Source organism: Acipenser ruthenus, chromosome 4 (genome assembly GCF_902713425.1).
Source record: "Acipenser ruthenus chromosome 4, fAciRut3.2 maternal haplotype, whole genome shotgun sequence".
Lineage (NCBI taxonomy): Eukaryota > Metazoa > Chordata > Actinopteri > Acipenseriformes > Acipenseridae > Acipenser > Acipenser ruthenus.
In genome coordinates this window covers 103,623,259-103,651,064 of record NC_081192.1, presented here as the reverse complement: position 1 = coordinate 103,651,064, position 27,806 = coordinate 103,623,259, and the positions used below count along the sequence as shown (strand labels likewise).

General features: G+C 39.0%; 1 protein-coding gene across 2 annotated transcripts in view; it reads right to left on the bottom strand.

The window, feature by feature from the left end:
- Window positions 1-27,806, bottom strand: part of LOC117400308 (receptor-type tyrosine-protein phosphatase N2-like) — a 277,116-nt gene that overhangs the window by 166,567 nt on the left and 82,743 nt on the right. For both annotated transcript variants that reach the window (XM_034000071.3, XM_059023311.1), the window contains exons 4-10: window positions 21,175-21,292; window positions 20,756-20,915; window positions 18,707-19,226; window positions 17,693-17,911; window positions 17,013-17,053; window positions 15,317-15,711; window positions 5,696-5,782 (exon numbers count right to left, since the gene is read on the bottom strand). In XM_034000071.3, coding sequence (XP_033855962.1) covers window positions 5,696-5,782; window positions 15,317-15,711; window positions 17,013-17,053; window positions 17,693-17,911; window positions 18,707-19,226; window positions 20,756-20,915; window positions 21,175-21,292 — 1,540 coding nt within the window. The remainder of the gene's footprint in view (window positions 1-5,695; window positions 5,783-15,316; window positions 15,712-17,012; window positions 17,054-17,692; window positions 17,912-18,706; window positions 19,227-20,755; window positions 20,916-21,174; window positions 21,293-27,806) is intronic.

The window sequence follows — 27,806 nt, the reverse complement described above, 5'->3', positions numbered from 1 at the left end:
ATCTGAATCCTATCGAACATCTATGGAAAGAGCTGAAACTTGCAGTCTGGAGAAGGCACCCATCAAACCTGAGACAGCTGGAGCAGTTTGCTCAGGAAGAGTGGTCCAAACTACCTGTTAACAGGTGCAGAAGTCTCATTGAGAGCTACAGAAAACGTTTGATTGCAGTGATTGCCTCTAAAGGTTGTGCAACAAAATATATGGTTTGTGGTCCCATCATTTTTGTCCATGCCATTTTCATTTGTTTTATTATTTACAATATTATGTTGAATAAAAAATCAAAAGCAAAGTCTGATTTCTATTAAATATGGAATAAACAATGGTGGATGCCAATTACTTTTGTCAGTTTCAAGTTATTTCAGAGAAAATTGTGCATTCTTCTTTTTTCTGGAGGGGTACCAACAAATTTGAGCACGTCTGTATATATATATATATATATATATATATATATATATATATATATATATAGACTTCTACTTTCATAAATAGGAAGGCATGCACACAAGAAAACCAACCATCAGGTAAATGATGGGGTTCATTAGTTATGGTGGTTTTTAAAGGGACCAGTGTACAGCATAGAAAACAGTTCCTGATTGAAGGGGACACATTGGAGCTATTGGAAAAATGTTTTTTCACAGGCCCTACACTGCATATAAAAGAAACCTAGACCTGCTTTTATAAAGTCCTCTGTGGTAAGGATGACGTCACTGGTCAGGCTGTTAGTAACGACGAAGAGACTCAGGAGCCAGAGAATGCAGGTTTGTAAGCACTGGTGCACACTTTTAATATAGACAAACAAAAATAACACGGACAGAAACTCTAAACAAAACACATTTAACAAAACAAAAGGCACAAGGGCCAAAACAAAAGGTTATTCAAAAGGTCACTCACAAATGCAAACAAACACAGACGTAAATACAGTACAGCACAGAACACAAAACACATACCTTTACCAACATTAATTGTCACCATCACTAACCATTTCACCAACTGTGATCACCATACACCTGTGACTGGAGCTTTAATTATTCATTTAAACATTTATTCAATTGACAGCTCCAGCCACATTCCCTCATGTGTTTGCATGGAGGATTTTAACTCTGTCCCTGCCACCCAATACTCCCATATACAACCCTGTGCCTCGCCCAGCCACACTGCCACATCCCCTTTTAAAACATGGTGCAGCTTCTATATTATAAAAAAGGGCATTTTTTTCATTTTTTATGGATCTTGCTGGATCTTGCTTGCTTGTATTCATGCCAGCGGGATGTCAGAAAATAATTACCTTTCTTTCTACTGAGAATGTGCTGCAAACTCAATATCCTTTTAAGCTAATGCTTTCAACATCTTCCCTCCCTCCTACACAGTCTGAATTCCTCCCCAGAATCCTACAGGGTAATTACAAAGTCTTAAGGAAGAGGGTTCAAGGAAAGTTCAGTGTCATGAGTGAAGGATTCTAGCTACTATCACGTGGGGACACAGTTTGTCAACAGTATATCAGCTACTGCATGTCACTAGCATGGACTGTAACTGCAGATATCATATCTTATTCATGTGGGTTCTCTCAATACACATCTTGAGCCACAATCATAATGAATGTGGAGGCTTGGGGGTCCAGTGGTTAAAGAAAGGGGCTTAATACCAGGAGGTTTCAGCGGTTCAAATCCCAGCTCAGCCACTGACTCACTGTGTGTGAGCCTGAGCAAGTCACTTAACCTCCTTGTGCTCTGTCCTTCGGATGAGACGTAAAACCAAGGTTCTATTGTTCACCCCCTAGTCTCTGTAAATCATTTTGGATAAAAGTGTCTGCTAAATAATAATAATAATAATAATAATAATAATAATAATAATAATAATGTGCAAAAGAGTGTGTTCAATTTGGGCAAACTCCACTCTAATGAGGTTATTTATACTTAGTGCTTGGAGCCTCCTGGTGGCCACAAGTCCTGTTTCTTGGTCTTTACAGCAGTCCCCCCCCCTAAACCTGACATCTATAGTGCTCATATTATTTTAAATGTATAAATCACTGTGCTGAAATAACATTAATGTGTTCTCTGTACACATTACATTAAGTAAAAATATACATGTGGCAGAGTAAGAGCTCTGCTTGTAAATATTGTAGTGTTTGTGTGTTGTGGTGGTAGTTGGCAGGGATGGGGTTAATTCCTGTCCCTGCCAAAGACATGTGAGAATGTGGCTGCTCCTTATATCCTATAAAAGGAGAGCCAAGGGCTTCATTAGGTAAGACTACCAGGGAGCTGGAACCAGAAAGGTACAGTGTCTGTGATCCACTTATGTGAATAAATGTTGGGTTTTTTTGGACTGGGAAACAGCTCAGCTGTGCGGTATAGCTTAGACCTGCAACACTTCAGATAGCACTCCTGGAAGGAGTTAGGTTTTTGGTTTTATTTTTGTTTTGGAGTTTAAAATAAACATACAGGCCTGCTTGTAGAGTGCTTTTCCTTTTACACAAAAAGACAAGCGAAGACTGTCCTGCATGTGGCAAGCTCACCCCAGGTTTGTCTCTATAAATCTTTACAGTAGGCCTATACAGTTCATTTTACAAATATTAAAATAGGGATAAAATCGGTAAATAGTTTTTAATTGAAACATCGGTAACAATCGGAGGGACAAAATCACAGTTTACATGTGGAATATGATGCGTAGTAGTTCTGGTTTCTGATTAAGTTTCATCTCCCTGGCATGTATGACAAAGCAGAATCTGTGCAAGTCGAAACCACATTTTCCAGTTAGCTGGTACTTTGCGAATGTTTGGGCAATCGCTGTGCTGACGGAAATAGTATTTACAGACGGTATGAACATGACATCAGCACAAAACAAGCCAGTTTTATTTGCCTTGAAATCATAAAAAGAAAAGAAAATTGGCAGAACTGCAAGCCATCGGGATGAGTTTACCAACCAAAGTATCACCGTTTTCTGTCATTCTGTGCTTTCTTTTTTATTAAAGTGCTTGTAAAAGCAGGATAAATGGATTGCTTGTCTCTCAGTTCACTTTCTTGTTTTAGTTTAATGTGTCGCTTATTTTTCAGTATGTTCTTTTATTGTCAGCATGAACATGTACCCCAATGCAGTAGTATTTGCAGCGATGTGCATCCTCGGCCTCATCTGACACACTTCTGCTATTTTAGATTTTTGTATACTTCGAAACATTCGTTTTCTTTTGAATATTCATAAACTGATTTACGTTTTCTCCCCATTCTTCATCCACTAAAAATATTATATTTTCGTGTATTTCAATTTAGTTTTTGATCAAGCTAGTTACTATGCCCAGCAACTGTCACAATAACCAGACTTTGATTGGCCAACATAATCAGGTGATAATGTGTTTGTGAAGTGTAACGTTTGAACGTTATTACAGTGTAGGGCTGCTTATTAAAATGTTGGAGTCAAAATTAAACGGCATTTTGATCAAAATATTGTATATTTCCTAGAAAATAGTACTGGGAAAATATTGAATAGACAAAAATCAGGTATAAATCAGTAAAAACCGACATCCAGTTTAAAAAAAATCCCGTAATTTTTCTGTGAAATTCGGAATAAACCGGAAACGTGGAACACTAAGTATACAGCACAGTAGTAAAATCAAATGAATACCTAGTGCACTTTCTCTTTACTTTAGCCTATAGGCTATCGGGAAACGGAAAGTAAATCATGCTGCTGCATTGTACACATTACTGTACAATGTGGAAATAATAATACACATTTAACATAAAATAGATAATGGTGTTGCATTGACACATTATGATACTATACAGTGCCTTACATACACTGCACACACTTTACAGAAATAAATCATTTTTAAATCGACATAGAAAAGGTTACAGTACAGTGCAGAAGTGGATGCAAGTGAAACACACAGTCTGCAGCCTGCCTGCTACTTTTGATCTATCTGTTATCTGAGTCGAATGTGCGGCATAAGTGTGCCTGTATTTACGAGGGACTACTGTACCTATGGTGTGAATTTCTCATTGTGAAATAAGCTATCTCTGACTGATATATTATCAGTTTTATTAATATATAATAGTTAAAATAAGTGGAACTGGAAATGAATGATTATTGGCATGTTTAAAGCTGTGTTTTCTCTAACCACTTGCCTCAGCACCTCACATTTTTACTGTCTTGGGAAGCATTGGAGCCCATTGGAGCAACACTGGTTTGCAACATTTTGGCTTTATATTATGTGTGGACTAGCATATAATCTTGTGCGATCGGTTGAAGCGAAACATACATTTTAAGCTTACAGGATTGCACTGTTTATTTAGTGGTAGTAATGAGCAAACAGAAGTTTGGTTGAAGCCTTGAAAAATAGCAAAAATCTTTCTTCCAATGAGCCGGATGTGAGAGGGGAAGAATCAGTAAAAGCACCAGACTGTTTCTTAGATTTTTCTTTAGAGTTTTAAGCACCAAAAATACGTTGGCAGCATTGAATGTTAGTACTGCATTATCTGAATTCTGCTGCTCTTCCAGGATTGAGCACGGTAAGTGCACATTTATACAAGTTTCATTTATATTTTAATGTTATCAGTGTCTTATATTAAAGTTGTTATTATTATTATTATTATTACTATTCATGTTTTTTTTTAAACTGCCTGTTTTGTCACAACGTGTAAGATAAAGTTTGTTCATACACCATGTTTAGGCGGTTAGTAACGATTGCATTCGTTGTAGTGATGGTGAGAGTAATGATTAGAAATGGAACCAGCATAACAGATTTGTGAGCTAGTTCTTCCCCTAGTTTAAGTCTTTATTTCAAATAGGTTTATTTGTACCTTTTATTGTTGTTGTGGACTATTTGGCTGTCACTGTAGTTGCTGTTCTGTCTCGATGGCAGTGCGCTGTGTTTATTCATTCTTCGAAAGGGAAACAGTGAAGCAATTTGATTGCAGGTTTCCAATGTAAAGGTGCTGTGAAACTCAGGAAAGAACACAAGCGCAGCACTCTGATGGGCTGAAACACTACAGCATGGTGATGCAGAGTCGTTATCGGCATGAGATGGGATGTCGGTGTGGTTCAGTTGTGTGTACCATGTGAAAGGTTTCTGGGGGCGCTCCTGTTTATCCTGTAATATCCCAGCGTATGAATTTATGAAATTGTGATTTCAGTCTGATCGTTCTCTGACATCATATTTGAGGTCATTTATTTATCATTTGCAGAACCTTTCCCTTACCCTTTTATGATGTTTGCAAACGTTATCAATAGTTTTGAGCATCACAATGAAAGGTTTACTGTGAGTAATACTTAGACACACCTGTTTAATTAGTGTCATCATAACATTGTATTTATGCAGTCTAATTTACAGTCCAGTCCATGTTGTGCTTGTTAGATCTGTTACAGGCATAACAGATTTTCCAATTGTCGTCACTGAGCAGTCAAGGAGAGCCACTGGTAGCCATGGTGATAGCGTTTGCATCACTTATCAGATTGAGGAAGTGCACGAGAAACTAGAAGTTCTGGCAGTCTCAGTAAGGCTTAACATAACATAACAGTTCAAAGCACTATCCATGGGCAAAGGAAAAAAACTAATAAAATAAAACTAGCAGCAGCACTATGCAAACATCAAGGTACAGTATGGGGGAAATTACTTCAGTTTGTATTAAAATACATATTGTTAGGAAGACCACATTGCCGAACACCTTGAAAAGATGCAAGGCAAAATGCAAAAGGGGTTACATACTCAATATCGACGAAATCCTTCATCTGCAGCTTCAGGTGATGCGCCAAAACCTCCATTAAGTGCAAGCCTGTGTCTGTGTCAAGAGTACTGTCAAGAGGAAGAGAAAGAACGAAGCATTAAATGAAACCCAGCCACACTTGCCGGGCTAGTTGTCACCTTGGCTTCTGTAGCCTGCAAGCAACGACACATTATATTCCTGTCACATACTGAGCTGTGGGTCGAGGGAATTGGGATCAGGTGCTTCTTCAGGCATGATGAATCACCTGCATTTTACAGCAATAAGACAAACAATAAGGTGCAAATGGAATTGTTAGGAAGTGTAATGGTTCCGTGATGCAGCCACGGTTCACCTCAGCCCACTCTCCAAGTATAAATGCGCAGGGAACCAACAGCGCTAAATTGCAGCAGCCTGTATAAATAGCACAAAGGCATTCTCAAAAAAAGACATTTTTTTTTTTAAATGAGATCCCGGCAACAGCTTTTTCCACTTTAAAATGCGGTTGAGCTCTGCTGTAAACATGTCTTAAACAGCTATATAGCATGATCCAGGCAATTTTGTCCTTTATTGCATATAAAAAAAGATGGTGCATGTCATTGCTTGGTGGGGTTTTGTAGTTTTCATATTGTTGTGCAATGTGCAAGAAATTATTCACTTGTAGTGCTACTGTTTTTCATTTCTATAAAATGATCTGTGACTGTTCACTGTGGCTAACAGGAAAGATATAATGTCTAATTTCACGAGAAAATAATACAACACATAAATATTATCCTAATATAAAGCTTGTGGTTTGTTTGACAGCTTGCACACACATTGCTTCTGCAGTAACACATGTATAATAACATATTCAATGTCTATAATTGACAGTTTGGGAAAACAGCTCATTGTTCTCAAAAAATGCGTTAATGAACATTCCAGGGGTCATTAACGGGGTTTGGGGGCATGAATACATTAACCCATTAAGTGCCATTGTCATTAAATGATCACTGCACTCTCAATTCTGCACAGTTTGTATTGCGTTTGACATGCATTAGCATTACATTGTATTTGTTTGTGTTGTAAGCTATCCAATGAAAATATTTCCTTGAACATTACATAGTGCTACTGTATCTAAAACCAAACATTTTAAGATACGCTAAACTGCTTTATTAGCTGAGGCCACAAGAGGGAACCGGTACCTTGCTAAATGAAACCACAGGCGACTGTACCAACACAAACACTAATTTATTACGATAGAAATGCCATTTTAGGTACCGATTCAAATACCTGGTTAACAGTTATATGAATAAAGTTGAAACTCAAAAAGCCTTTACCAATAACTTTCAACACGATCGATGACACCAGTAATGCAGTGTGGTACTGCAAGGTAAGAAACACATTTTTTTTAATAAATAATAAACCCAGTGTTTACAGAAGGGTTGTCTTGTTGCTTGTTGTTTGTGTAAATTACTATTTGGTGTGAATGTGTGTTCACTGGGATCGTGTCCTTGTGCAAGAACCCCTTTTGAAATCTAAGAAAGATGTACCCATTTTAAAATTACAGATGAATTTAAAAAGAAGAACTTAACATTAATAATAACAATATCACTGTTTTCGGGCCTGGTGGTACTTTACATCCATGAATGACAACTCAGTCATGAGAAGCACTTCAAATGCCCTCAAAGTGACGATTGATATTTCACATTCATGGGATTATTGTAATTTTATATTTTGAAAATTAGAGCCGAACTCTTTCCACCCAACTCTCTTGCCTTGTTTTTCAGGAGGAGTGAAATCTAAACCTGGTAATTCACTGTAGACACCCCTACAAAACCAGCTTCTTATTCCAGACTATGAAGAGCACTGGAAATGACTGGATCATGCCAAGCTGCCAATGACACAACTACACTATCAATTGAAAACATTGTGGGGAGGCCCTGTGCTTTCACTCTAAATACGCAAACCAGGGATCACCATTCACATGAAGATCCGACCAGAACAGAAAATAGGAGGCATTTTTTTACACAGAGAATTGTGAGGGTCTGGAACCAACTCCCCAGTAATGTTGTTGAAGCTGACACCCTGGGATCCTTCAAGAAGCTGCTTGATGAGATTCTGGGATCAATAAGCTACTAACAACCAAACGAGCAAGATGGGCTGAATGGCCTCCTCTCGTTTGTAAACTTTCTTATGTTCTTATGTTCTTATGTTCATTAAACACTCGTAAATATTAGTGAAAGGTTAACTGGATTATACCAAAAAGCAACCCTGTTACATAAAATGTGCAAGTATGATAGTTGTGAATTTTCTTAATTTGTGCCTCGAGATATTTTGGAGCATTTACTTTTACTATAAGAGTATTTTATTGTTCAACATAATGTGTTTAACAGTTAAGAAGGTTGAAACCCTTTCTAAAGCCACTGATGACAAAATTACAAAACAACCCTTTTAAACGTCTAACAGAGTTGGTCAAATTGACAATATGTGTTAAACAAATGGGTTGCTATGGAAACGTATCATGGATTGAACCTTTTCAGAAAAAAAGTTTACATCAAGACCTTATTGAAAAGAGGTTTGATTTAATATGAAAAGCTTCAAAAATAAAAAAAATAAAAAAGTTACCGAGTTGTTGTTTGACATAAAAAAAAAAAAAAGTAAAGCAAAAAGAGAATAATACTAATAGTATAAGATACTGCACACCTATACATTCTAAAATATGCTCCTAAACACCTAGGATGTTTGCATGTTAATCATGAATCCAACTACCAACTGCTTCGCTGCTCTGAAATTGTTTACAATGTATCATGCAGGAGAAGCTGATGTTAACTAAAATCCTTTGGTTAGCTTTGTGTGTGTGTGTGTGTGTTTTTTTTAATTCAAATAAATGCAGTTCTACTTGTAGTTTGGTAAAATCTCCCAAGAAACAAGAAAAGAATAATTTTTATCTGTCATTTCTATTTGGGAGGGAGGGATTTTTTTTTGCTGAAGTGTCTTATAGTAAGCAGTGGAAGCCTTTTCTTTCGCAGCTCAGGACCGATGTAAGTCCTAAGGATTGCTTCATTATCAACTCCCAAAGGTCAAGAGGAGCACAGGAAAGATGACCTCTCATTCTTTCTGGTGACAGCAGGCCTGCCATTTTGTCTGAGCTCTTCACTAGCATTAAGTCATTCTCTTAGTGTGGCATTATCTTTCTGTCTCCAGACTTTCAATTACAACTTTCTGTGGTTATACTAGACTTTAAAGGCACTATCATTCTCTGCTGATGCTTCAGAGAAGAACGGCATAATTAATTATGCAATAATAAATAAATAAATAAATAAATAAATAACTAAAACACCATTTCCACTATAGAAAAAAAAAAAACATTTGTAAAATGTTTGTCTAGGTTATGTACAAATAATAGTTATTTCCCGGATCCCAACCGCCACTAACCTAGCGCTGACAGCATCTCTCAGGCCATCCAGTCAAGTACTTCAATTCGTTAGATTGTTTCAAACTAGTTAAACTTGTACATTCTCAGGCAACCAAATCAATATCTTGTTTCAGGTCTGCCAATAGTAGTGACTTATTTCAATCATGTAAACCAAGCAAATACATTGTTTGTGTCAAGTTTACACAGCAGTTAATTAATTTACAGTTGCACATGATACACGCAGACACACCCACACACAGTGCTAGCAACACAACCAGGGAAGGGAAATACACACATTCACACACACATACAGATACAGAAGTGGCACCCCTGTTGTTATGCTGCTCTCCATATACTGTACATAAATATTTTTACTTGTAATAATTCCCATGAAAATAAATTGCTACAGTTCTAGTGAAAATAAATGTTGGTATATATATTTTAGCTCAAAGAGCCAGCTGCCCAACGTTTCGATATGTTGTACATATCTTTCTCAAGGGAGCCTGTGTTTGAATCAAAACATTGGAGGTATTTATAGGTTTTTGACGGCATGACAGCTACTTGTTATTGTTTACATTCAAATCCACATATATATATATACCAGATTTTGCCAAGTCAACACCCTGGTTTGAAAGATCTCCACATCCCAACAGTTACCTGAAAGTCACATTTTCACCATTCATTTCTGGTTTTAAATAACCATGCGCAAATAATGCCTTTGGGGAAATACTGCGGCTCACGAGAATAGAAAAAAACTGCATAGAAGTAGATGCTCTGTGCATTGAATGAGTCAGGGTTAGAGTTAGGGTTATCTTCGGTTCAGAGAATGAAGACGTGCAGTTTGGCGGTTTTGCATCACATGATACAGACTCCACAGTCTGATTGATTATGCTGTCCTGTTGTTGCACTACAATCCATATTTGTTTATTTTCAGACACTTCAAGAGCTTGCAACTCATGCACCATTTTTTTGTACTGAACATTTTAATGCTATAGTGCTACTTTCGATGTTAATTTAATATTTCCTGTTGTGTTTTCATACAATCTCTTACTTGCAGAGATTATGTAAAGCGCTTTATTTTAGTGGACTGTTGATTTCACACATTTGTATTTTTTCTAAATGCAGCGGCTTTTATTTTAGCGTTTTTCACCTACAAATGTGGTTTTGCACTACACAGTGCAGCACTGGACACATGTAATGTTTGTTTTGTGAAAAGATTTGAAATGACAAAAAAGTGTACATACTGCAGCAGCTTTGAATTGTATTTCACCAGTCAATAAATATGCTGACTGCACTTCTTGATTCTTTAGTGTGGCTGTGTGCTGTGCTCTACCTTTGAATTTTAAGCATGCCTAATTGTAAATGTAATCTATCTACCTAAATTACAGGAATAATGCCTGTAAGTTCGCCCCTGCCTGAGTCAACGCCACCCCCAACACACACTTTTGCCTTAACAACAACTTTACGTCAGTGACATGCATCCCACACCACAGTTAGAGCGACTGTATCATTATAATGACAAAGTAGATTGGGTGTGCTCATGTAAGAAGTGTCACATAAGAAAAGCTACAAACCTGAGGAGGCCATTCATCCCACTGATGCTTGTCCTAGTTCATAACCACTACTGCAATTATTCCCATAACATTCATTCCCAGAATGTCCTTGGCAATGTTAATTTCAACCGGATAAACACTTCGCTTGGTACAGTGTATCTAAAAATATAAGTGTAACATATGAAGGGACTGAGAGGCCCCTCCATAGACTATGTTACTCCCAATAACGTGTGCTTAACATACAGACAGGCAGGCAGGCAGGCAGACAGACAGTGTGCTTCCATGCACCCCCAGCTATTCTTAATAACTTGCTAAAGAATGCCTGTTTTGAGATGAGAGGTTTATTCAAGCAGTATGAGTGTGATACAAAGCAATCCTGCACATGTCTGTTCAATGGCTGTGCCAGCCGTTCTCATTGAGGCGCTCAGAGTCCTAATACAATACCTATGATAAGTCCTAATACAATACCTATGAGAACTCCTAATACAATGGGAAGTCCTAATACAATACCTATGAGATGTCCTGATACAATACCTATGAGAAGTCCTAATACAATACCTATGAGAAGTCCTAATACAATGGGAAGTCCTAATACAATACCTATGAGATGTCCTGATACAATACCTATGAGAAGTCCTAATACAATGGGAAGTCCTAATACAATACCTATGAGATGTCCTGATACAATACCTATGAGAAGTCCTAATACAATGGGAAGTCCTAATACAATACCTATGAGATGTCCTGATACAATACCTATGAGAAGTCCTAATACAATACCTATGAGAAGTCCTAATACAATGGGAAGTCCTAATACAATACCTATGAGATGTCCTGATACAATACCTATGAGAAGTCCTAATACAATACCTATGAGAAGTCCTAATACAATGGGAAGTCCTAATACAATACCTAAGATGTCCTGATACAATACCTATGATAAGTCCTAATACAATACCTATGAGAAGTCCTAATACAATGGGAAGTCCTAATACAATACCTATGAGAAGGTGACCTGCTCTTCCTTGGGCATCTATAAACACCAGTTTCTTCAGCACAGCAGCAAAGTGGCGTCCAATCCTGTTAGACAGCTGAAGGGAAAACTTGCTGACAGGTCCTCAGATAAAGTTACAAAGGGATCTGTTGGGACACTAAAGGAAGCCTGCTATATTAAACATTGGGTCGATGAGTCGTTAGAGTGGATATTAACTCAAAACTAAGGGCCTAAAGAAAGCCTACAATCTCTGGGAGCATGTTGCTGTGTATGACGTCCTCCAATATGTGTTACACTGTGACATGTACATTTAAACTTTATACATTTCAACTTTTGTTTCCCTTTTTGGATTGTTTTACAATTAAAGGTGAAGAAGAACTAATCACAATATATATATATATATATATATATATATATATATATATATATATATATATATATATATATATATATATATATATATATATATAAGAAATAAAAGTATTGCATAAAATGTAATAATTCATAGTCAATTATTATTTCAATTTTTTGTATGTGATGCACAGATGGTATTGCACAAAACATATCAATATTGAGCTCTTCTGAGCTACCAGGCGATTTAATGTTCATTTCATAATTTAGTAATCCCCACATCTAATGGATTTTTTTTTCCTTTCTAGCAGGTATTTCTTGGAAATCTGGCAGAAATTGGGACAATAATTTGCCTGCTGATCACCAGGATGCAGGATACTGTTATTAAGGGAATATCGATCTCTGATTGTTTCAGAACACCTGGATATCTGAATGTGCAAGCCAATGGATATCAAAGAATATCACAATGATTGGTAATAATTAGTTATGCCCCCTCTTATGTAAAAGGCTCAGTATCTGATATGTATAATGGATGGTAATACAGTAGTAAGTATGCTACTGGGGTCCCCCAGAGGGAGGGTGGGGGTCAACGTCTCCCCTGAGTGCTCCTGGCCATCAGGTTCAATGACAGATGCCTGACTGCACTTTGCTAACCCCTTTTTCATTCCTCTGAACACACAGTCACTCTGAGTACCCTAGATTGTACAGCCCCTTTGCAGCCCACAGGAGTGCTCGCTGGTCCTTCATTTGTCAAACCTGCTCTGCCATGCAGCCTTTCAATTTTATTTTATTTTTTTAAATGGTGAGGAATTTGAAAATGACTGTTGAAACCCGAAGTATATGACTTTAAGAACGTTTAGGGAATGCTTGCATTACTGCGCATGTTCTTGAATGGTTTGAAAACAAAGAGGCTTTTTTAAAAACCTAAACATTACCCCTGATAAATTGAATTGTGCCTAGTAACCATGAAATTGCCGATAACTCTTGTTATAACCCATTTTGCTGTTTTTTCCTACAGGTTGAAGTCTTATAAAGTAATATGTTCACAGTGTGCATATACTGTAGAAGCACAGAGCTGTTATCTTTAGATTGATATGACATAAAACATATAATAGAGAGACTATGGATAGCAGTGTAAATGGTAGATGCACTGCATGCTACTAGAGTCCCTGCTTCACTCAATATACTGTATTGAGAATCATTTGTAGGGCTTTTTGTATCCACATCTTTGTTTTGGATAACTGTTCTAACATGAGTGGTTCATCCTTAAGGCATATTGCTGACCATTGAACAAACAAGGATGGTCCACTCACCATGGAACGAGTAATCACCACATTTTTCTTTTAAAGGTCTTTGTGACTTTTTATTTTCAAATTCTGGGTTTATTTTAGAAACGCAATACATTATTTTGCAGGGCACATTCATTTAGCATTTCCATTCTTTTTATTGGTTGGTAAAAGTTTATTTTGTGTTATAAATCCTATTTTTTGTTTCAGTAATTTTTTTTTAAATGCTACACATGATACAGTTAATATTTGTTAACTTGCATTTTGACTGTCAAAATACTTTTTTTGTTGGCATCCATTTAGAGTTTTGACGTGTGAGGTCTCAGGTACATTTTTCAGTTTACATTGCATATGCAATACGACCTCAAAACTCTTTATTAATCCTCTTCATTTAAAAATGTAGCAACCAGGACTATTTTTTATTTGTGTGACACCGCTCTGGCAAGCCCAGTTTTGATATTTTTTTATTTGTGTGACACCGCTCTGGCAAGCCCAGTTTTGGTATTTTTTATTTGTCTGACACCATTCTCGCAAGCCCAGTATTGTTTTGCAGATAATCTCTTTCCTGTGTCACAGATAATAGGTCCCCCCGAGCTGAGGCTTACATGTGCGTTCCTGCTGCATATACAGGAGGAAACTACGTAGTCAAGTGTAACACAGGAAGTAAATGGGGAGAGCGCTTTACAAGTAAAGTGTGCAAAATCAAAAGATTGATGTTCTGTTACTGACAGGAATGTAAGATTGGTGTTCTGTTACTGACAGGAATGTAAGATTGGTGTTCTGTTACTGACAGGAATGTAAGACTGATGTTCTGTTACTGACAGGAATGTAAGATTGGTGTTCTGTTACTGACAGGAATGTAAGATTGGTGTTCTGTTACTGACAGGAATGTAAGATTGGTGTTCTGTTACTGACAGGAATGTAAGATTGGTGTTATGTTACTAACAGGAATGTAAGATTGGTGTTCTGTTACTGACAGGAATGTAAGATTGGTGTTACAGATAAAGAAGATCCTGGAGTGCAATGAATTCCCCAAGAAGCTCACTAGTAAGGAGAAAGCGGCTTGAAACAGCTTTGTCGCAGTGATTCGGGGCTTCCTGGGCAATCACAAGGCCGAAAACTATGTGGAGCTGGTTGAGACTCTGGTGAAGAACTACGGCACAATGGGCTGTAGGATGTCCCTCAAAGTCCATATCCTTGATGCTCATCTTGATAAATTCAAGGAGAACATGGGTGCGTACTCGGAGGAGCAAGGCGAGCGCTTCCACCAGGAGGATATACTGTACTTTGAACGCCGCTACCAAGGACAGTATAACGAGAACATGATGGGAGACTACATTTGGGGGCTGATTCGTGAAAGTGATTTACAGTATAATCGTAAATCTCGAAAAACTACTCACTTCTAAATCTTTTGTAGTCATTTTTGTATTACTTTAGTATAAATACATGTTAATTTGGATTCATATGTTGTTTTTTTCTGACTTTATGTGAAGGAAAAGACACAAATTCGCCCGTTTTCTCATTGGAAATAGGTCAGTTTCAAATTTGAATACCATGGGTAGAGTCCAACCCTACAAATAAACACCAAAAAACATTCCTTCCCCAGCCATCTGTGAACAGGCAAAACAAATCCTGCCTATTGAGAAATGGTTCAAAGGAATATTGTTTTTAAATACTGATTATGGTGAACATTTAATTCTATCCTTAAAAAAATCGATCACCTTTTGCTGAAATAATTCAAAATTGAACAGTGGAATATAACTGAACTGTGGTCACCAGCTTTGTAGCTCAACATGTTTCTTAAAAATGATGATTTGAACCTGGAACGGAATTGAGCACCACTGCTTAAGACAATGCCAGCAGGATAGAATTTAGAAACACTAAAAAGAAACTTTCATGATGTGTGTATTTTTTTTCATATTTAGTTTACATGCCCTACTGTACATGTGGTTTGCAAGCATCATTTGTAGTGGTTTTCATGCAGGTATTTTTTTCTAAATGGTGCCACCAATAAAGGGATACACAACATAATGAAGACAATCCCTTACCCTTTGTCTGTCACGATGTAGCCATACTGTTCCTCGCCCCCAGATTCCACATCGAGTCGTAGCTCCTCCTCAAACTTCATGTCTTTCTTGTGGGGCTTGGCGTAGATGGAATTGGCTGGCTCCACAGCCTCTTGAATCCAGCGCTGCAGTTCAGCCGCCTCCTTGGAGTCCTCCTCTCCCAATTTTTTCTTCTCCATGGACAGATACTTCAAGGTGGTTTTGCTCCTCACGTTTTCCACCCCAATTTCTTTCTTCTCGACGACAGGCTCTTCCGAAGCTTCCGATGTCTCTGTCTCCTTGTCGTGGCTTTCCGCCAACACAGAATCCAGTTCTGGGGCTTCGGTACTGGCGGTCTTGTCCAGATACTGAATCAGTTTTGCTACTAAGCTCTTGTCCTGCAATCAGGTGGTCTGATTTAAGTAATGACTCAGTTACCAAGCACAGAAATGTTCCAATTACTTCCAAAACTCATGCGATAGATTATTTATGAAAACATAGACTAGACAACACTACTACATTATACATATTTTACACTACATTCTTTGACCTTTGGCCTCGCCTTTCAAGGTACCCCTGCCCACAAATTAGCTGAGTGGAGACTGACCGTAGGGAAGCCATAGGCAGTGGGCAGGATAGCTGCCCTCCCTGTTAGATAAAAGCCAAAAAGCAGGTGGAGGCTGGGGAGGAGGTGAATTCTGGCGCATAGGGAGGAAATAATGGATTGAGGTAAGATATAAATCATTTCCTTGCCAATCATTGGATGTATTTCTTTATCAAAGGACAAATAAGATACCAGCTATTCGACTAATGGTTTGATCTGGTATTGGAAACACCTAAAATATGCTTGATGCTTACGTGATTTGATCTAAGGTGAGCTCCCTGTCTGAACCACCGCTTTGTTTAATAGAAGGAGCCTCCTCCATTGTCTGAATATGGTACTTTTTCATATTTTGCAGTTAATGTACAACTTGCTGTTACAACCTGGCATTGTTCTTTATTTCTTATGAAAGGAGTGCTTTTTAAAAGACTTTTAAATCCATCTTCTTATCTCTTGTAATCGCTAGCAATGTTCTAACCTCTTATGAGCACAATCAGTGTTATGAAAGATCTTCTGTTGGTTCATTGCTTCTATTTTCTACTTCAGTTTGTAATATGTAAATATTTCCAACATAATGCTCTGAATGAACAGCGGCTGCTGCATCCTGGTACCTAATCACTGTATGTGTTGTAGTGTTATTGACAGCACAATAAAACACCAGTGATAATGATAATAAAGCTACAGATCAAGAGGTAAGAAAACTGATTAAAAAGTCTGCTCAACAAGAAAACAAAAATAAACGTACAATCAGTTTACAGAATCTTTTTTTTTTACTTTTTCATTTATAAATATTTTCTTTCATTGTTTTTTGTTGTCTTTTTTTTAACTACATGTATTTATTTTATATTTAATTACATTTTTTTCCAGGGGGCATAGTGGTATAGGTATACAATATCCCAGTCCTCTGCATGTTATTTTTTGTGATTATATTCACTCTGTAATGACTGAAACACAAAATGACAGACACAGTGTATCTGAACAGGAAGAACACTGCAGTACTTCCGACCCGTGCTCCGCACTGTTTGCTTTGTTTGTAAGTCCTTTTTGTATTTTGTCTCTTGAGTGAAGTATTTCAGCCACTACTTTAAAATGCTTTACCTTTTCAGTTGGAACTTGGTTATTTTCTTCTAATTGCCTCTCTGTCAAGAAAAAAAAAGGTGTTAGCAACTTAGAATTGGGCAGCAGGAAACGAGGACTGGCATTAAAAGCTATGGCCCTGGAAGGAATCGCTATGATTCGAATTGATGCCAGTTTGTCTATCTGCATTAGAAGTTCATGAGGATTCTAGTTATTACATTATGTTTGTCCTAAAGTCCTGATAGTTCAATTTAAATCATTTTTTTGTTATTAAAATGCCCCAATGGAAAAGCTGTTGAAGTCCACATGTGCACTATAAAGGTGTTATTGAGGCCTTAGTTACTATCATATAACTCAGTGCTGTTAACACCCATGGTTAATTAACAAGGCAAAATGGGCTTCAACAGTGGCCCCTAAGGGGCGGCATTGTGTTCCCTATCATGTCTTTTTATGTGTCATTATGAAACTTCAGCACTCTACCTCAGCTAGATAGGCCACGGCATGTGTGAATAAACTCTTAGTGACTTTAATTCCAGCCCTGTAGATCAGCATGGGCTGCAGTATAACCACAGTGTGCACATGTGAACATATCAGTGTGAAATGAAACTCTAGAATCTGATACTCTCAACATGGTGTTACTGCATGTTATCCTAAGAGCTCAATTCTCTAGGACCTGTGTGAGATAGCACATTGATTTGCACCTTGCATCATGTCGTCTTCCCCGATCATGTCATTCTCATACTCCTCCATGCCGGGAGCAGACACTCTCTTCATCTCCTGGGGGTTTGTGTCGCCCTGGTCCACGACTTGCAGGGCATCAGCGATCACGTCCGCCAGCTGGTCCAGCTCCTTGGGGCTCAGCCCATCTATGTTGACACTGTGCTTCCCCAGCTGTTTCACCACATTCTCAATGAAGCTTTCTGAGGATGCAGTTTAATAATAATACAATCACACTGCTGCGAGCTACAGCTGAGGAGGTTCCCTAGCAAACATGGGGCTCAGGAGTTAAAAAAAATAATATATTGGGAAGAGTGTACCAAGGATACAGATTCTGCACTGCTGTATTCAGAGGAACAACTTACAGTACATAACAAAACTGCAGCAGAAAAACAACAATAGAGAAGTACCTTGAGGACATATTAAACATCTGAGTGACACCGAGAGTCACTTTACTGACAGATGATTTTCCCAGCCAATGCCATAAACAATGAGAGATGCACAACCAAAATTTGAATAATCAGGAATGTAGTTACATTTTCACAAAGTAAAAAAAGATATATAAAAATACTTATTTTTATTAAACAGTTTGTTTTATTTAACATGCTTGGTGGCGACATTATGAAATGACTGTACCAGTCGCTTCCGCTGAACAGATGCACTGTGTTTATTCTGAAGCGAGTGGCTTGAACTGACTGGTTAACTTCATCAAGCAGGCTGTACACAGGTGGTGAATCACGATGCTAATCAAAATAAAAAGTCAGAGTAAAATAAATCAATTACTTTTTTGACCTTAAAGGAAAAAATAATATAGGGTCAGTCAAGGGGTTAAGGGCAATAAGCTACAAAGTATCTGTTTATTCCCCATTAAGAAAACCAATGCACGCACATGCATACAGCTTATCAGACTACACGCGTCCGAGGGCAGGAGCAGGATAGGATTCTATGATAAAAGTTATCGATAGACAGACTTTTTAAGGAGGGCCCCAGAAACCTACCATCCATGAAGCTGAGGGGATCCTTGGCAGTTTCTTGTTTCAAGCCGGTCTTGTAGGTCAGCCTATCAGATTGGGGTCTCTGAGGCCGGCTGTCAGGTTTCGGTTGAAGTGGTTTCTTGCCCTTGTAGCTGTCCACATCTTCACTTGGGCTCATGCTTTCTAATTGGCTGGTCGTAGGCTGACGCAGCTGGCTATTGTAAACGAGTGGGCCCTTGGGCTGCACATCAGGGGCAGCGTTGTGTGTCTGTTGAGCTGCTATCTTCTTTGCCAGGTACCCCTCTAAGGTGGAAAGGAGAGCCTTGCTGGCTATTGACTGCTTGCTGGGGAAGTCCACTGCTCCTAGCTGGGCTGGGGCTCTTTCAAGCTGGAAGGGAACAAAGGGCCTTGGGGGGGTGGTGTTGTCAGGATACTGTGTCTGAAGAGACGGTGCAAGAGAGAAGATGGATGGAGGAGCCTTTCCTCTTGTCTTGGACTTCTGACGGATGTAGTCAATGAAATGGTCGGCCTGGATTGCATCACTCTGCAATTTTTAAACCAAAATGTTTTAATTATTATCCATAAACTTCTTCCAGCCAACTAAGAAACAGATGCTCCCCCACAGTTATAACAGCTTTTTTAATAGAGTGTTTGGCAACTAGCTATCTTTGTACACTGATTTATAGAATATTTAGAAAGTGTAGGGCAGGCTGACTGTTACAATCTGTTTCCACTTTGCAATGTGTCCATGCTCAGAAAATGACCAGAATGCAGTATGTTTTTACAATTGAATGTGATGGTTTTTATATCCAGTATAGTCCAGCACCTGATTTAAGGTACACATGCACTCAGGAGGCACATGTTTTCGAGATGCACAGACTCTGTGTTTGCCCTGTGTGCTCATTCAAAGAACAACAAAAGACTACCATTAACCATGATGAAGTCCCTTGAACATTAAAATAATGTGTGTGGCAGGCAGAGATACCCTGTACCGGGACACATGTGTATACATCCTGATTGAAAATGATGCCTTTCTGAAAGTCAGTTTCATTAAAACTGTTGTTGGTTTTAACAATAAAGCCTGATGCATCGCTGTAAGTAAAGGCTCTATCAATGTTCTGTAATAAATCTGTGAAATTGTTCTTAATCTTTGTGAAGATGGATTTGAATTATGGAGACAGGAATAGTGTAAATCACAGATGCCTTCCAGTGGCCACTAATTGCATTTTTCAAGCAGTTTCTACAACATTATTGGCAATAGATAGTTCCACAACATGTGAATGTTATTCTTTTTATTAATTAATTTTGTGTTCTTCATTTTTTGTCAGTTACTCTATGATGAAGATTAATGTTTTCTTACAGAATGTGATTTTATTAAAATAGCTTACTATGAATTACTATATTGCCAAAGAAGCAGCAGTAGATTTATAAAAACATATAAGCTCCCCTCACTGGGGCAGTACTGATATGAGAGACTCAAAATTCAGTAACAGTTACTTTGTAAATACTTGTGCACTTACACATAATTACAATGTTATTACTATGCATAGTTACAATGTACTTAATGTGTAAATCTTTGTGTCCAATCCTAACCATATCCCTACCCCTAACCCTAAATATAAACCTAACTCTAACCATAACCCTTTTCTGATACAATTGTGTGCTTATATATCATGCAAAAGGATTAAGTACATTGTAACTATGTGTAACAACATTGTAATAATGTGTAAGTATTTACCCAGAATGCATACTGGGCTAAGGGAGAAGAGGTAAAGATGGAAACTAATCAGTAGTGGCAAGCCTTGCAAAAACAACTAACTTGTGCCGTTATCTAAATCCATTACAGATTCCCTATAAAAAAAAAAAAATCTTTTGAGAGTTATACTTAGAAGCTGCAGTATATGCAAGAACTCTACAATGATAGCTAAACATCTAGTAAGGCAGACATTGCAGGAGAATGTGCTTATAACATAGGATTTCAAAAACGTTTGGATTCAAACACCAATTATTCCAACCATAACCTTTTTTTGAGGTTTAGGATCATCTTTCCTAAAACAATAAAGCAGTTCCCACCTTGACGGGAGGTTTCTCGTTCTTAGCCTTCTGATTGGTCTGTGCTGTTGACTGGGGTACAAACCCCAGATACTGAAGATACTGCTGCAAAGACTTCCCCAGGTTAGCTTCTCCATTCTTTCCATCATTTTTTCCACTGTCAACGCCTTGACTTCCAGCCCTGTAAATATGAGCAAAAACAGACATTTTAAAGAGACAGCCTAATTGAACGAGTAAGATATACAACACAAGGTTGTGCAGACTGGGACCCAAAGCAAACCGTGACCTTGATCCAAATGGATGTAGTCTTTGTGAGATATATTTGCCATAAGAATTAATTTCACAATCAAATGCACTTTGCTTCAAAGTGAATCTAAATGTGCATGCATCCTGTTCATTTGAAACTGCATGGTTTCATGGGGATGCACTGCAGGGTTTACCTGGGCTGGTTGTTGGTGTCTGTGGAGCTGGAATCTGGACGCCTGTAGTAAATCTTTTGGAGTTTGGATAGTTCTTTTGAAATCACCTGCTGGGTTGTGTCATCTTGCCAAGTCAGACCTGTTCAAGAAAATTACAAGATTTGTTCATGCATACAAATGTATCAGAAATCACAGAAAATATGATTTTTCTGTTTACAGCAAATATTGATCTTCATAAATCTTTACTTTCGGAGAAAGCATCCGTGATAGCGACAATATATTTATGATTATCACCATGGGTGTGCTGAATTCAAGATTGGGGGAATGGTCAGGACAAAACCAGGACTGGGTGGGGCCAGCTTGAAGGGGGCGAATTTATTGAATTAATTTACTGGCATTAATGAGAATAATCCAAGCCTCCTCAGTGTTGCACAAGCTCACTAGATCAGGGATTCACTGCTCATCTGAGAGCGATTGCCCCATCCTTTGCGTCTGTCCTCTATTCTTCACAGCTGGCTTCACAAGGCTATTTCATACCACTGCTTCATAGGAAAATCTCCCACAGAAATAATATCAAATCAAAAATAAAATAAAAGGCAGGCTACAAAACACCAGGAAGGACCATAAACCAATATTAGTCACAACAGCATACTACAAGCTCATCATCATTACATTAGAGCTCATTGGAGTCACACTGGGTTTACAGTTATATAAGAGAGGACATTATTATCCTTTACCTTTCTGTGCTCCTCTGCCACATGTCACATTGACACTTCAGGATGAAATGAGATTTCAGGAATAGCACTCCAGAGATTGTCAACACCACTCCATTTACTGTCCGATATGGACACTGAGCAATTACTGCCCTCAGTTTGACCGAGCAGAATCACACAACCATACATACAGACACTGCTTACATCTGAGAAAGTAATGCATAAGTGTGGGTCTGACGCAAGGCTTACATACTGTAAACACACTGTACAGTATGGACCCCAATCCATTCAAGTCAGTTCACATGAATTCAAGAACAAGTCTTTCACAACATTATTGGTGCAAGGTCCACACAGCTCTTTCATAGCTAAAACGTTGTGGCACGACTAGATGGAGAAGCATTTATTGCAGACTAGTTGATTTTCTAATGCTACTTCCATTGTGTTTTTTGGGGGATTTTGTTTTTGGCCAGTGACTGTAGGACATGCAGCATATTGTTTAATTGACCTGATGTACCGTAATTGTCATGTCTAATGTATTTGCTGGTACACGTGCGCTTCAGGTTTTCTAGCGGCTCAAAGCTGATTACCATCGTGGGGCAGCAGATGGTTTAATTAGATTCTGTGAATGCAAACTGTAATGCACAAGTGCTCAATAAAATTGTGTATTATTATACAATCTATCAAACATTATTTAGTGATTTTATTTAGATATTTGATTTGATTTATCTGATGGAAAACATCATTACAACATCTTTCTTCTTGTTGTCAAGATTCCCCACAATCACTTTCTTTACTGGTAAGTACTATACTAAAGCAGACAGCATTTCCTGGGAATTTGGATGACTAGTAAATCATAAGCTCCTCCAGGTTTCCTAATTGAACAGCAGAGTGAGGCTGCCAAACTACAATGCTTTCAATATTCTGTTTGCTCCTAAATACTCCAATACTATTCACCAAGGGTTTTGGTCAAGAAGCAGTTAGGAGTTTAAGATCTCAATGCACAAGAAATACACAGCGTCGCCACCCATGCTCAAGAAGTCTTCCTTTCTTTCTGCTAACAACATGCTTTTTATTATGAAACAACAGGCACATTTAAAGTACCACTTATGTGGGCCACTACATTGCAACTCTTTGAATGGCCCTCAGTTATGAAAAGCAGTCCTTAATGATGCCTTGTGGAAAACCTGAGGATTGTGTCGCCTGTGTTATGAATGTACCCATCATCACCAAAACCTGACCAACAGTAAGAACATGTTTTTCCTTGTGTTGGATTACCATGCTGAAATGCTCTATTCGTTATCCACTGCTGGGGGTGCCCTCTGTTTGTCAATTTTTTCAAATGCCCAACTCATATTTTGACAAAGGGGGCTGCTTGGACCCCTACGTCAATGAATTGCGTCACCTATATATACATATATATATACAGACGTGCTCAAATTTGTTGGTACCCCTCCACAAAAAACGAAGAATGCACAATTTTCTCTGAAATAACTTGAAACTGACAAAAGTAATTGGCATCCACCAATGTTTATTCCATATTTAATAGAAATCAAACTTTGCTTTTGATTTTTTATTCAACATAATATTGTAAATAATAAAACAAATGAAAATGGCATGGACAAAAATGATGGGACCACAAACCATATATTTTGTTGCACAACCTTTAGAGGCAATCACTGCAATCAAACGTTTTCTGTAGCTCTCAATGAGACTTCTGCACCTGTTAACAGGTAGTTTGGCCCACTCTTCCTGAGCAAACTGCTCCAGCTGTCTCAGGTTTGATGGGTGCCTTCTCCAGACTGCAAGTTTCAGCTCTTTCCATAGATGTTCGATAGGATTCAGATCAGGACTCATAGAAGGCCACTTCAGAATAGTCCAATGTTTTGTTCTTATCCATTCTTGGGTGCTTTTAGCTGTGTGTTTTGGGTCATTATCCTGTTGGAGGACCCATGACCTGCGACTGAGACAGAGCTTTCTGACACTGGGCAGTACGTTTCGCTCCAGAATGCCTTGATAGTCTTGAGATTTCATTGTGCCCTGCACAGATTCAAGGCACCCTGTGCCAGGCGCAGCAAAGCAGCCCCAAAACATAACCGAGCCTCCTCCATGTTTCACTGTAGGTATGGTGTTCTTTTCTTTGAAAGCTTCATTTTTTCGTCTGTGAACATAGAGCTGATGTGACTTGCCAAAAAGCTCCAGTTTTGACTCATCTGTCCAAAGGACATTCTCCCAGAAGGATTGTGGCTTGTCAATATGCATTTTAGCAAATTCCAGTCTGGCTTTTTTATGTTTTTCTGTCAAAAGTGGAGTCCTCCTGGGTCTTCTTCCATGGAGCCCACTTTCGCTCAAAAAGCGACGGATGGTGCGATCACAAACTGACGTACCTTCACCTTGGAGTTCAGCTTGTATCTCTTTGGCAGTTATCCTTGGTTCTTTTTCTACCATTCGCACTATCCTTCTGTTCAATCTGGGGTCGATTTTCCTCTTGCGGCCGCGCCCAGGTAGGTTGGCTACAGTTCCATGGACCTTAAACTTCTTAATAATATTTGCAACTGTTGTCACAGGAACATCAAGCTGCTTGGAGATGGTCTTGTAGCCTTTACCTTTACCATGCTTGTCTATTATTTTCTTTCTGATATCCTCAGACAACTCTCTCCTTTGCTTTCTCTGGTCCATGTTCAGTGTGGTGCACACAATGATACCAAACAGCACAGTGACTACTTTTCTCCATTTAAATAGGCTGAATGACTGATTACAGGATTGGAGACATGTGTGATACTAATTAAAGAAACTAATTAGTTTGAAATATCACTATAATCCAATTATTTATTATCTTTTCTAAGGGGTACCAACAAATGTGTCCAGGCCATTTTAGAATATCTTTGTAGAATTTGTAAAGTCCTTGGTACAAGCTTTTAAAATCATAATAATGAGGAAAATTTGTTCCACGGCATTTTGTTTTGCATGCACACAACACAACACCTACCCTAGAACCCTATACTCCACACACATGGGCTATGTATTAACAACCACTACAAGGAGGAAACACCTTCTGGTCCACTTGAGCTAGAATGACCCACTTCAGTCCAGCTATGATGAAACTTGGCTTTAGTATCATAATCTGGTTTAAAGAGCTGGGACAGTAAAGTTACTGTAGCTTCAATATTAGCTTCCACAATGTTCCTCAACCCGAGCCTGGAGCAGGAACCACACTGAAAGATTTGTACTTTGGATCTTTCTTGCCAAATTCTACAAATATCACTTTTCAATCCATGGTAGCTTTATCACCAAAGTACAACTTTTAAGTAAAGTGGCAGATGGTGCTAAACATCTTGGCAGCACAGGTTTAGGCAGCATGTCTGCAGCCCCCTCACCACCTCCTCTGTTGAGCTCAAGCACAGACAGGATTACTGAACTGGCCTCATCATTGGTTACTGTGTCCTATGCTTCTGCCATGATTACACTACACACTTACCATGGTGAACTACCATGTGATCACAGCACAGCTCGGTCTCTGGTTTGAACCAATTTACAGTACACATTTACTGGATACATGTTTGCAGTAGACTTCACTGGAAACACTACAGCAGTCTGCGGTTTCTCCCCTCATTAGCCAACTCTTGAACCAGCATCCTGCACCATTAACCAGCAGTGGCACACTGCTTTCTGTTACTGACTGGGTTATATGAGTCACAGACAATAAGTTCAGACACAAGTCTCTCAATCAGAGTTCAATGTTTCTTGATTCGGTAACTAAGATGCCTCCAGCCATCATCTGTTCATTTGATTGGTCCTTTTAAAAGGCAAAATGTTCTGTTGTGGTATGACTTTTCTACGAGGAGCATTCAGTGGTTACACTGACACTGTAGCCCTTCGTTTTATGCGAATCCGCTTATAAATTCTCTGCAGAGGGCAGCACTGAAAGTGCAGGTCCTGCTTGTTAAAAAAAGCAGTGCAACGGCTCCAGTAAAATGTCTCTGTTAATTAGCGGCTTGCCATTAATGCTGTCGCTTTGAAAATGGAATGACATTTTCATCTGCCTGATGTTTTTTGTAGCGGCAAGGCTTTCTAAATATTCAAAGCCCATTAAATATTGTCTCGCTTCATCCTGGTTTGGAAATGCAGATGCACTTCTTCTAGGTTTTGTTTTCCAGTTGCTGTTAAGGAGACTGGGGTAAAGAAAATGAATAATGCAGCAGCAGCTATGTTCAACCTAATTAATAGAGCTGTTAGAATTCCTGCTCGACACTTTAATGCATTTCAAATTAAGAATTCTTTAAAAGGACTGTTCTGTATTAACAGCACATTTGCCTGTTTTGCAGAGGAGAATACTGCAAAATCACCTACATAAATGTGCTTAAAAATACACTATCTCATAACCATTTGAAATCCTGGAGACCACTCTCTGTGTGATTTAACAGTAATCAATTGCCTTTTAGTAAAAAACACTTTCCTATTCCATGAATTAAATGACAAAACTGTACCATATGGATATATTTTAGATGCAACATTACTGGTATTTCTACAACCCAAACGACAAATCACCAAACAGCAGTGTCTTCGCTCCAGTTCATCAGATTAGTCTCTGCGCCGCTGGTATTATTCAAACCTGAAGATGATGTTAAAACATGGCAAGGTAAAGGTGGGGATGCAGCGTCTGACACCAACAATAAGACATGGAACCTCCATCCTCATGTGGGTGAGGGAGCTGTTTTATGTCAAAGTCAGTACATTAGGTTTAGAAATAAAAATACTATCCCTTCCTTAATTATACGATGCTGTGCCTTTTTGTTTATAAATGAACCCACGTATACATATACTGTATATATATATTAAGCCTGGTTAAAATATATTTGAATGTCTCATATGAGCTTGGCTGCTATGAGTTGATGCACTCTTCCGAATGAAAGCACTGTGCTTCAGCTTTTATGCTATGTACTTTTGTCAAGGTAGAGATAATAGCCCCTTTTTCTTAACATCAGATAATTAATTTTGTCCTTGTGGCAGTCTGGCTCGCAGTGGTGATGTGGATGACGTCACGGACCAGGAAGTAACTCAAACCAAAACAGTGGATGGGCGGTTGAAGCTGAGTGCTGGTGCACTCAGCGTATTTAATAAACAAAACAAAAACAAAAGATTTAACAAAACACCAAACAAAAGGGCACGAGGGCCGAACGAATAAACAAACAAGTAAGTTTCGTGCTGGATACTCCAGCACGTTTTAGCAATTGTTTTCTTCCTCTCTCTCTCCCGTTCTCCACTCTCGAACACTCCACACCCCGAGTGCAGAGTGCTGCTGGTTTATATACTCTGGCCGAGGGATTTAACTAGTTGGTAATTATCTTATTATCCCCCGGCCAGAGTCTGCACGCGTTTGGTAAGGATGCATGACTGTCAGCTAGTTAAATAATCAGTAGCTGATCAGCCATGCATCCTCACGAGGTTTTTAAATATAACAATAAAAGACGCGGCGCTTTTACCCGCGCCGCAAACAAAAATACAAATAATAATAAATAGGGGCGGGACACTCCGCCACACATGCCCCCCCTTGTGCGCAGCACACATGGCCTTTTCGGCCACCTCCCCCCTTAGTCCCCAAAGTCCCGGTTAGCAGTCCCGGCGCAGGAACAGGGGCAGCAGCGGACCAAAGGTGGCGGCCACGGTGGGATGTCCTCCTCCCACCCAAACAGCCGTAGCGTTCCAATGGCCCGCGCACCGGCCGGCTCCTCTGGCCAAAAAAATTTTGGGGGTGGTCTCCAGACCTGCCCCCCCTTCTTCATGGCCGGCCACCCTTTCTCCTGCAGCGAAATTGCTGCGGGGGAAGCTGGTCTCCTGACCTCCCCCCCCTTCTTCATGGCTGGCAGCTGCCCTTCATGGGGCTCCAGCCACAGTATTTCCTGCCGCGAAAGTGCGGCTGGGGGAGCTGGTCTCCTGACCTCC